General features: G+C 39.5%; 1 protein-coding gene across 1 annotated transcript in view; it reads right to left on the reverse strand.

Moving 5' to 3' along the window:
- Positions 1-899: 899 nt before the first annotated feature.
- KISS1R (KISS1 receptor) overlaps positions 900-12664 on the reverse strand; it is a 504797-nt gene continuing 493032 nt past the window's right edge. Inside the window, exon 4 of the mRNA XM_044284288.1 lies at positions 900-1020. Coding sequence (XP_044140223.1) covers positions 974-1020 — 47 coding nt within the window. The 3' untranslated portion in view covers positions 900-973. The remainder of the gene's footprint in view (positions 1021-12664) is intronic.

Raw genomic sequence — 12664 nt, forward strand, 5'->3', positions numbered from 1 at the left:
GGGGTCTCCATAGTCCTGGGTCCATAGCCCATCGGAAGAAGGCTAGCCCTCAGGCTTCTACTGCAGACACAGTGATGGTTCAGTCCGTCACTTGTCTGGCACAAAGCCAACACATCACATCACCCAAAGAACACCATCCCCACAATGAAACATGGTGGTGGCGGTATCATGCTGTGGTGATGTTTTTCAGCAGCCGGGACTGGGAAACTGGTCAAACATGGACAGGGATATTCTTGAGCAAAATCTGTACCACTCTGTGTGTGATTTGAGGGTAAGACGGAGGTTCACCTTCCAGCAGGACAATGACCCCAAACACACTGCTACAGCAACACTTGAGTGGTTTAAGGGTAAACATATAAATGTGTTGGAATGGCCTAGTCAAAGCCCAGATCTCAATCCAATAGAAAATCTGTGGTCAGATTTAAAGATTGTTGTTCACAAGCGCAAACCATCAAATTGGAAGGAGCAGAATCAGTATTGCATGGAGGAATGGGCAAAAACGCCTGTGGTAAGATGTGGTAACTGCTCATAGACTTATCCAAAGAGACTTGGAGCTGTTATTGCCACAAAAGGTGGCTCTACAAAGTATTGAGGGGGGTGAATAGTTATGCACATTGGGCTTTTCTGTTATTTTGTCCTATTAGTTGTATGCTTTACAATTAACCAATTAAAAAGAAGGTCTAAGTTGTGGGAATGTTCTACCAATTAAATGAGGCAAATCCTCAAACCTTCCATGTTAATTCCAGGGGGTGAGGAAACAAAAAAAAGAACTAAGTCAAGAGGGGTGAATACTTTTGCTTAGCACTGTATACATTACAAAGTGTTGGCAAACATACAAAAGTTATTTAAGTATGTACCTGGGCATTTTTCGTCCCGGATTCTTTTTATAAACCGGGGCTGTCTTCTCTTCATGTCTGACCATTTTTTTATAATGGCCAGACGGCGGTGTTTGCGACCCATTTGGCGCCACATTTCATTGGCCAGCTCCCGCACAATCCTCTATTTCTCGCCGTGGGACCACTGCAAGAGAAAAATGCAAGCGTATAATCCCAATTTTTTAACAATAATAGTATTGAAAATAATTTACTCAAGTAAACTGCAAAAAGTATTTAATGCTTTGAGGTGGAAAAATTCGATTTAGGCCGCCTGCAAACCCATCCTGCCGTCCTGCAGAGTGGAAAAGCGCACAGTCATTGGTTGATATGACGCCATGCACTTCTGGTCACCACCGCTGTACTGTGATACACTTGTATGATCTATACAAGTGTATTACTGTACAGTGGTGGCGGCAAGAAGCGCATGACGTCATAGCGATTTAGCAACCGATGACGCCGTGTGCTCGTCCACTCTGCAGGACGGGTTTGTACAGTCTGTAGATCAGAAAAAACACGCCTGTGTGCATGCGGCCTTACTGTTACGGTTAGAAGATGGGATTGTATTACAACTGTATGTGGGTGGGGTCTGAGCTATCAGATATTGTCCAACTAAGCAGTGATGTACCAGTCTAGTAAAGTGATGGTATGGTATGGGGTGTACAGCTGGTTCGTCTCCCGGGATGCACCCTGGATAACGCTAAATGAACCAGCAAATACTGGCGGTCTGACAAAGAAAGATTCTCCTGAGTCCTGACCAACAGGATACAAACTATAATCTATAGACTCTGTGTGTGTGTGTGTGCTGTATATCGTGTGTGTGTGCGGAATATAGTGTGCGGCATGCAGGGCCGTTTGAAGGAATTTGGGGGCCCCAAGCAAAATAGACATGGAGGCCCCCCCCCTCCACACGTTACGCACGCAAAGCCTACAGGAACCACAGTATAGCCATACAGTTTAAGTTCACCCATACTTTATATAAATAAAAAAGGAGGTTTACAGTGCAAATACTGCTGTTGCATTTAATGTGCATGAAATTCGAACAGTGCCATCCACAGATCCCCCTAAACAATGCCATCCACAGATCCCCCTCCCCTAAACAGTGCCATGATGACATTGTTTAGGGTAGGGGGGATCTGTGGGTGGCACTGTTTAGGGGGGCTCTGTGGATGGCACTGTTTAGGGGGGAGATCTGTGGATGGCACTGTTTAGGGGAGGGGGGGGATCTGTGGATGGCACTGGGGGATCTGTGGATGGCACCGCCATCCACAGTGCCATCCACAGATCCCCCCTCCCCGACGCTCACAGCAGTATATTTATAAACTAATCAGTAACTACTTTAACTTTAATCATTGCTCATTGCTGAGCTCTTTACTTGGATTATTTGGATATCTTACTTTGTCTTAGCTCCGGTAACAGCAGGCAGTACAGGCGGCGCTCACTCACTGATGTCACACGCCTGCGCCGCCTAGTGGGAGGAGCAGGCGCGTGACGTCGGTCAGTGAGTGAGCGCCGCCTGCACTGCCTGCTATTACCGGAGCTAAGACAAAGTAAGATATCCAAATAATCCAAGTAAAGAGCTCAGCAATGAGCAATGATTAAAGTTAAAGTAGTTACTGATTAGTTAGTTTATAAATATACTGCTGTGAGCAGCGTGGCCCTGTATATTCTAACCCCCAGGCAAGCATCCTCGTCACCATGGGAACGCCTGGGGGTTAGAATATACCATCGGATTTGAGTTTTTACGATCTCACTGAGCTCGTAAAACTCAGATCCGATGGTATATTCTAACCCGCAGGCAAGCGTCCCCGTCACCATGGGAACGCCTGGGGGTTAGAATATACCATCGGGCACCGGCTCTGCTTGGCCCCGGGCCAGCTCGGGGGCCCCAAGCAATTGCTTGTTTTGCCTGTTGGGTAGCGACGGGCCTGGCGGCATGACAATGGATGTGCAATGTGCATGTTAAATATATTTCTCTGCTGTCCATACAAATATGCTACTAACATAGTGGGTGTGATGTCACAGGAATACTTAGTGCAACAATCACTAATATCTAGTGAGACCCTATAAAATGAGAAGTTTTGTGCACTTAAGAAAAATTAGAATCGCAGAAGGTCCCACTGGCGATTTTTTTTTTTCATAACACTCTTTATGCATATAAAGCGATTCTTCAGACATGCAGGTGAAATGTAATCAAATACACTACTTTAATGTAAGATTACTTACAGTCACCAGGAGTTCTTCCTCTTCGTCGTTGAAATTCGCTCCAACCATCGCATCCATCTAATTGCTAGTCGGTGCAAACCATTTGCTGTAGGCCACACCTTCAGAGCGCATGTGCTCTTGCGATTAATACTTTGCTGAAATTTCGCCGATAAAAAATGCTTGTCGATCGCAAATTTGCTTAATACTTCTGGTATGTCAGTGTCCATGTTGTGGGACTATGTGTGTGCATCAACTAAGTATGATGTGGCTGCAAATATGACCTGGAGGTTTTTCATGTTCGTATGCCATTAAAATGAATTGGACCCGCCGCGAACCTGCGGTTCATGAACATTTGAGCGAGTTTGAGCGATCGCGTTCACGAACCGTCCCATCAGATGTTCGTCCATCACTACCCGAGACTAGGGATGAGCGGGTTTGAGAATATTTAATATTTTATTTGTCAAAATCGAATATTCGTAATTATTAAACTTATCGAGAATAATATGCGATTTAATTATTTACGTATTGCGATTTTCTTTTCTGTATAAGGCAACTTTCCTATTGGTTGGCTATTTAGAATATTTGCATTTTGTTTTCCAATCTGTACAGTTCGCATACTACTCCCCGACAAGCGTCCCCGTCATCATGGGATCTGAGTTTTCCCTGAGATTGTGAAAACTCAGATCCGATGGTATATTCTAACCCACAGGCGTTCCCATGGTGACGGGGACACTTGTCGGGGAGGAGTATGCGAACGACCGTAAAGATTGAAAAAAATAAAAAATAATATTCTGAATAACGAATATTCACTATTTTGCTATATATTAGTTTTTTTATATTCTAAAACACGAAGTTATAGCAATATAGTGAATATTCGTAAAATACACATATAGACTGCAATTTAGCTAATTTAGTGCTATAGTATTATTTTTTTTATAGTGTGAATTTTTTTACAAATCTGAACTTTAGAAGAGACAAAAAAAATTAGACTATAAAAAAAAGATTATAGCACTATATTAGCTAAATTGCAGTCTATATGTGTATTTTACGAATATTCGCTATATTGCTATATATTTTTGTTTTCGAATATTACGAATATTCTAAAAAACGAAGTTATAGCAATATAGCGAATATTCGTAAAATACACATATAGACTGCAATTTAGTGTAATATAATGCTATAATCTTTTTTTTATATTCAAATTTTTTTGGTCTCTTCTGAAGTTCTGATTTGGAAAAAATGTACACTATTAAAAAAAATACTATAGCACTATATTAGCTAAATTGCAGTCTATATGTGCATTTCACGAATATTCGCTATATTGCTATAACTTCGTGTTTTAGAATATGATGAATATGACGAATATTCTAAAAAACAAATATATAGCAATATAGCAAATATTCGTTATTTAAAATATTCGTCTTTTTTTTCCAATCTGCACGGTCGTTCGCATACTCCTCCCCAACAAGCGCCCCCGTCACCATGGGAACGGTTGTGGGTTAGACTATACCATCGGATCTGAGTTTTCACGATCTCAGAGAAAACTCAGATCCGATAGTATTTTCTAACACACAGGCGTTCCCATGTTTATGGGTAAACTTGTCGGGGAGGAGTATGCGAACAACTGTACAGATTGGAAAAAAAAGACGAATATTCTAAATAATGAATGTATTCCCTATATTGCTATATATTTGTTTTTTAGAATATTTGTCATTTTATTTTCCATATGAAAACATGATTCCTTCCTGCTTAAGTCGCTTGTGGGCCAATGACTCATTGACCGACAAGAAAGAAGCAGGGAGGAATCATGTTTTCAGATGTAAAAAAATTATGAATATTCGAAATAGCGAATATATAGCACTATAATCGTAATATTCGCAAATTTGCGATGTCGCGATATTCGTGATTAATATTCGCTATTCAAATATTTGCGCTCAACACTACCCGTGACCCGCCGGTATCGCGGTTTACGGGAGTTGCGGCGGGCGGTCGGAGGTGCCATCAGGTCCCCGTGCGGCTGTAATGGGGACCCGATGGCATGGAAGGCAGCACGATGCCTTCCTTAGGCATCGGCGCTGCCTTCCGGTGAAGAGCCGGTGAGATCCAGCCCACTGGATCTCACAGGCAGGAAACTGTATGAGTAATACACACTGTATTACTCATACAGCCAATGCATTCCAATACAGAAGTATTGGAATGCATTGTAAAGGGGATTAGACCCGCAAAAGTTAAAGTCCCATCTTGTTCTTCCTATGTGTACCATCTTCACCTGAGGAGTCGACACGACAGAAACGTGCCACGTCGGGAGGTCTGAAGGAACGTATATATTTTTAGTGTTAGAGATCAGGTCCCAGGTATCCGGACGGGGTCGCCCCTTTCGGGGCGGGTGCTCTGTGTAGACAGGCAGTATGGGAGCAGTCCCCTTCCCCTTTCTCTAGGGTGAGATAGGGTACAGTTCCATCACTGCCTCCATTGACACCACGCCACCACGGGAAGTCCTCTGGTCCAGGCACTACCCAAGTCAAGCTGATCCTAGCTGTTTGGTTGGTCTGGTAAGACTGCGTGCACCCCCACAGGTGTAGCAGATCTATTTTCTTACTGCCAGTATTGGGGTATCAAGATTGGACCCCTCCATTGTTTGTTTGTTATGTTGATGCATCCTTGTGGTGTATTTTATTGCATATCTTATTAAAAGTTATATCTTATTGAGCAATTCCCCCCCCTTTCTCAGTGGGCCCCTTTTGTATTGAATCTTGGAATATTAGTGAGGCAGTTCAATTCTGAGCCTCATTCACATATTTACAAAAAATTAAGTATAAAAAGGTTGAAAAATAAAAGTTTCAAGTAAAAAACAAAACGTCATTTCCCCCAAATAAAGTTAAAAAAAATTGCTAAAGAATAGGGGGAAAAAAATATTAGGTATCGCCGCGTCCGTATAGACCGACTCTATAAACATACAGACGTGGACAAAATTGTTGGTACCCTTTGGTCAATGAAAGAAAAAGTCACAATGGTCACAGAAATAACTTTAATCTGACAAAAGTAATAATAAATTAAAATTCTATAAATGTTAACCAATGAAAGTCAGACATTGTTTTTCAACCATGCTTCAACAGAATTATGTAAAAAAATAAACTCATGAAACAGGCATGGACAAAAATGATGGTACCCCTAGAAAACACAGAACATAATGTGACCAAAGGGACATGTTAATTCAAGGTGTGTCCACTAATTAGCATCACAGGTGTCTACAACCTTGTAATCAGCCATTGGGCCTATATATGGCTCCAGGTAATCACTGTGTTGTTTGGTGATATGGTGTGTACCACACTCGACATGGACCAGAGGAAGCAAAGGAAAGAGCTGTCTCAAGAGATCAGAAAGAAAATTATAGACAAGCATGTTAAAGGTAAAGGCTATAAGACCATCTCCAAGCAACTAGATGTTCCTGTGAGTACAGTTGCACATATTATTCATAAGTTTAAGATCCATGGGACTGTAGCCAACCTCCCTGGACGTGGCCGCAGGAGGAAAATTGATGACAAATCTAAGAGACGGATAATCCGAATGGTAACAAAAGAGCCTAGAAAGACTTCTAAAGAGATTCAAGGTGAACTTCATGCTCAAGGAACATCAGTGTCAGATCGCACCATCCGTCGTTGTTTGAGCCAAAGTGGACTACATGGGAGACGACCAAGGAGGACACCATTGTTGAAAACGAATCATAAAAAAGCAAGACTGGAATATGCCAAACTACATGTTGACAAGCCACAAAGCTTCTGGGAGAATGTCCTGTGGACAGATGAGACAAAAATCGAAGTTTTTGCCAAGGCACATCAGCTGTATGTTCACAGACGAAAAAATGAAGCATATCAAGAAAAGAACACTGTCCCTACTGTGAAACATGGAGGAGGCTCTGTTATGTTCTGGGGCTGCTTTGCTGCGTCTGGCACAGGGTGTCTTGAATCTGTGCAGGGTACAATGAAATCTCAAGACTATCAAGGAATTCTAGAGAGAAATGTACTAGCCAGTGTCAGAAAGCTTGGTCTCAGTCGCAGGTCATGGGTCTTGCAACAGGACAATGACCCAAAACACACCGCTAAAAACACCCAAGAATGGCTAAGAGGAAAAAATTGGACTATTCTAAAGTGGCCTTCTATGAGCCCTGACCTCAATCCTATTGAGCATCTTTGGAAGGAGCTGAAACATGCAGTCTGGAAAAGGCACCCTTCAAACCGGACACAACTGGAGCAGTTTGCTCATGAGGAGTGGGCCAAAATACCTGCTGAGAGGTGCAGATGTCTCATTGACAGTTACAGGAAGCGTTTGATTGCAGTGATTGCCTCAAAAGGTTGCGCAACAAAATATTAAGTTAGGGGTACCATCATTTTTGTCCATGCCTGTTTCATGAGTTTATTTTTTTACATAATTCTGTTGAAGCATGGTTGAAAAACAATGTCTGACTTTCATTGGTTAACATTTATAGAATTTTAATTTATTATTACTTTTGTCAGATTAAAGTTATTTCTGTGACCATTGTGACTTTTTCTTTCATTGACCAAAGGGTACCAACAATTTTGTCCACGTCTGTATCACATGACCTAACCCCTCAGATGAATACCGTAAAAAAATTAAAATTAAAACTGTGCTACATAAACCATTTTTTTGTCACCTTACATCACAAAAAGTACAAGCGATCAAACAGGCGTATGCCCACCAAAATAGTACCAATCTAACCATCACCTCATCCCACAAAAAATGAGCCCCTACCTAAGACAATTGCCCAAAAAATATAAAAAACTATGGCTCAGAATATGGAGACACTAAAACATGTGTAAATCTTAAGTAAATAAAAAAAGTATTTATATTAGGTATCGCCGCGTCCGTAATAACCTGCTCTATAAACATAGACCATGACCTAACCCCTCAGGTGAACACCGTAAAAAAATTATATAAAAAGGTGTAAAAAAAGCTATTTTTTGTCACCTTACATCACAAAAAAGTGTAATAGCAAGCGATCAAAAAGTCATACGCACCCCGAAATAGTGCCAATCAAACCGTCATCTCATTCCACAAAAATCATACCCTACCGAAGATAATCGCCTAAAAACTGAAAAAAACTATGGCTCTCAGAATATGGAGACACTGAAACATGATTTTTATTTGTTTCAAAAATGAAATAATTTTGAATAATTACATAAATAAAAAAAATTGGATACATATTAGGTATCACCGCATCTGTGACAACCTGCTCTATAAAAATACCACATGATCTAACCAGTCAGATGAATGTCGTAAATAACAAAAAAAAATTGTGCCAAAAAAGCTATTTCTTGTTACCTTGCTCCACAAAAAGTGTAATATAGAGCAACCAAAAATCATATGTACCCTAAACTAGTACCAACAAAAATGACACCCTATCCCATAGTTTCTAAAATGGGGTCACTTTTTTGGAGTTTCTACTCCAGGGGTGCATCAGGGGGGCTTCAAATGGGACATGGTGTCCAAAAACCAGTCCAGAAAAATCTGCCTTCCAAACCCATATGGCATTCCTTTCCTTCTGTGCCCTGCTGTGTGCCCGTACAGCAGTTTACGACCACATATGGGGTGTTTCTGTAAACTACAGAATCAGGGCCCTAAATATTGAGTTTTGTTTGGCTCTTAACCCTTGCTTTGTAACTGGAAAAAAATTATTAAAATGGAAAATCTGCCAAAAAAGTGAAATTGTGAAATTGTATCTCTATTTTCCATTAATTCTTGTGGAACACCTAAAGGGTTAACAAAGTTTGTAAAATCAGTTTTGAATACCTTGAGTGGTGTAGTTCCTAGAATGGGGTCATTTTTGGGTGGTTTCTATTATGTAAGCCTCACAAAGTGACTTCAGACATGAAATGGTCCTTAAAGTGTTTTTTAGAAAATTTCAGAAAAATTTCAAGATTTGCTTTTAAACTTCTAAGCCTTGTAACATCCACAAAAAATAAAATTTCATTCCCAAAATGATCCAAACATGAAGTAGACATATGGGGAATGTAAAGTAATAACTATTTTTGTAGGTTTTACTATGTATTATAGAAGTAGAGAAATTGAAACTTAAAAATTAGCACATTTTTCCAATTTTTTTGTAAATTTGGTACTTTTTAATAAAAAGAAATAAAACATTTTTTTACTCCATTTTACCATTGTCATGAAGTACAATATGTGACGATAAAACAATCTCAGAATGGCCTGGATAAGTCAAAGCGTTTTAAAGTTATCAACCACATAAAGTGACACTGGTCAGATTTGCAAAAAATGGCCTGGTCCTTAAGGTTAAAATGAGCCCGGTCCCTAAGGAGTTAAGTAATTTCACGAATTCGTCTGATACATTGTTGGGTGACATACCCAAATTTTTCTTGGTAACCACAGGCGAGTCTAGAGTACCCCTCGGTCAGGAGGGGAACACAGAGACAAAAGAAGGGGTATGGGGGGCGCACAATAGGGTAGTAGGTTCAATACAAACTTAATTGTTAAACAAGCTAAAGGTGCTCACCTTTTTCGGTTGTGCAATAATAGACACAACTCTATTGTAGATATGTAAGTAAAAGAGAGATTTTCCGGATCCGTAGATGCAGCCGCAGAAGAGGTATCTTTGGGATCGGAGGCCCAATCCCCCAAAGGATGCTTGTAGAGAAAAAGGTTTCTGATCAGGCGCAAAAGACACAGGATCCAATCCGTCTCTTATAGGTGAATCTTCTTTAATTGCATAAAAAATGTAGAACAACGCGTTTTGGGGCTCAAAGTGTCCCCTTCATCAGGTTAACAGTAGTCACAGTAAATAATGTAAGTACAGGTATATAGAGATCCAAAAAAAACCTCCACAAAACTGATTACCTGAGAGCTGCCCACAGATAGGAGGGGCTAGCTACAGGTAATGTGTCATAGATAAACATATAACTATTCAAAACATACATGTCATCACAGTGTATAATTGCAGCCAATAATTAGTGATAATACAGGGGGGTATACTGCAAGTAATCGGCGATTGTCTCTTGATATTATTAAAAATAAGACGGGAGGACCAGAGTCACATGACCGCAGTGATGCGGTCATGTGATCGGAGCAGAGCGACTTCTGTGTACGGCGCCTGTGCTCTGCTTATCTATCCTTCTTGTTCGGGCACCCGGTCATGTGATCGCAAGCCTCGCGATCATATGGCCAGTGTCAATGACTACAGAGACGCTGCTCTGTGGAGGCCCAGGATATGCGCTCTAACTGTTCAAACATAGGACGGCTGTTTTAGATGGGCGCAGGATCGCGATCGATACTCCACATCTACTCAGCTAGTAGGAATGGTAGTAGGGGGGGAAAAAGTCAGAGACATTGGGCTTGTTATAATAATATGATAATGTACTAAGAGTTTGTCCACAATTGATAAAAAGGGTACATATATTGACCAGATAAATATAAATATATATACATATATGGATAAAAATAAAATTTAAAATAAAGATAAATAGATATATATACATATATATATATATATATATATATATATATATATAAAGCAGAAATCGATGCACTTATATAAAGAATAAAAATATATATATAATGAATGAAACTGCAAAAAAGATATGCGCATTATTGCTAAAAAAGCTAATAGCCATGAGGCACGTTTTTTTGTCCCTATAGTATATAGGTAAAAATATAGAAATATGAAAATATATATATATATAAGAGCATTTAAGCATGTGAACCCCTCCACCCTGTTGGGGGCGAGGGTTGGGGTGAGTATATATCAACGTCCTAAACAATATACATTGAAATATATATAATATAATATATTAAAATATATATATATATATATATATATATATATATAAATAAATAGAAATATAATTATAAATGTAAATAATAATGATAATAAAATATAAAATAACAAAAAAAATAAAATAAAATATATATATATATATATATATATATATATATATATATATATATATATATATATATATATATATATATATCAAAATATATCTCTCGGAAACTAGATACATATATTGATCTAAAACTTTCTATAAATTGATCTCAAAAGCTTCGTTGAGGCCGTACGGATGCAGACTATTCAACTTGAAGATCCAGTACATTTCTCTACGTCTAATGTGCTGGATATCCTTATGTAGGTGACCCGGGATTTGTTCAATTGGGGTCACCTTAAATCCAGCTGAACTACCCTCATGGTGTTCCGCAGCATGTCTAGATACACTGTGTTTCCAACATTTCTTCTTAATCTTAGATCTATGCGTGTTCACTCTATTACGCAATGTTTGGATCGTGCGCCCCACATACTGTAGGTTGCATGGACATTCTAGAAGATATATAACGTGAACTGGATTCACAGTTAAGTGCGGACATAATGGGGAATGATTCCCCGCTCACTCGGCTGTAAAAAACTAGATGTTTGACATATATTGAAGGCAGCATAGGCATTTTCTGTGTCCGCACTTAGGAGCTACCATTTGGGGGCAGCAGCATAGTCACTCACAATGTGATGTGTAGCAGAATTGAGTTTGCTAGATGCCAGAATATTTTTGAGGGTACGTGCTCTTTTGTACGTAAGTCTGAGAAATTCTGGAATAATTTGATTCAGAATGGGGTCTCTTTTTAAAATGTGCCAATGCTTTTCTAAAACCGCTTTGATCGATAGATGATTTTGGTTAAAGGTAAGTGATGAAATTGCAACCATATTTTCCATTACTAATCTCTTTCTTCTTTTTAGACACTGGGATCAGACACTCATCCTGGGTGAGTTCTGTGGCCTTTTTTCTTGCGCCAGAAATAATATTAGAGGGATACCCCTTCTGAGTGAATCTGGAGGCCAAAATATCGCACTGCTGGTGAAAGTCGTCCTCGCGAGTACAATTTCGTCTGAGTCGTTTGAATTGACTGAAGGGGATGTTTGTTTTCCATTTTCTATAGTGTGTACTTTTGAAGTCTAAATAGCTATTGCTATCTACCTTTTTTTTTTTTAAAAAGTTGTGTATTTATCTTGCTGTCTCGAATAAAGATTTCTAAATCAAGAAACTCGGTTCTTTTGTTATTAAACGTACCCGTGAAAGTGATACCCCAATCGTTGGTGTTAATATATGAGATGAAATTATCTATAGATGTTTGGTCCCCATACCAAAAAAAAAAACATATCATCTATATATCTGCGGAAGAAAACAATGTTGTTATTGGCCCAGAAGCTGGATTGGTAAATGAAAGTCTCCTCAAACGCCCCCATAAACAAATTCGCAAAACTGGGCGCGAAACGCGTCCCCATCGCGGTTCCGCGTATTTGTTTAAAGATGTCATTTTGAAATGTAAACATGTTGTGTGTGAGTATAAACTCAATACCTCTCATGATAAATGTTTTTTGCGCAACGGGCATATCTGGATCATTATCAAGAAAACTGGAAATGCACTTCATTCCTAGGTCATGGGAAATGTTCGAGTATAATGCTGATACATCCAAAGTCACCCAATGGTAACCATCTGACCACTCGATGTCTTTGAGTAGGGAAATGAGTGATGCAGAGTCTTTAACCCCTTCAAGACACAGCCTTATT

Source organism: Bufo gargarizans, chromosome 1 (genome assembly GCF_014858855.1).
Source record: "Bufo gargarizans isolate SCDJY-AF-19 chromosome 1, ASM1485885v1, whole genome shotgun sequence".
NCBI lineage: Eukaryota > Metazoa > Chordata > Amphibia > Anura > Bufonidae > Bufo > Bufo gargarizans.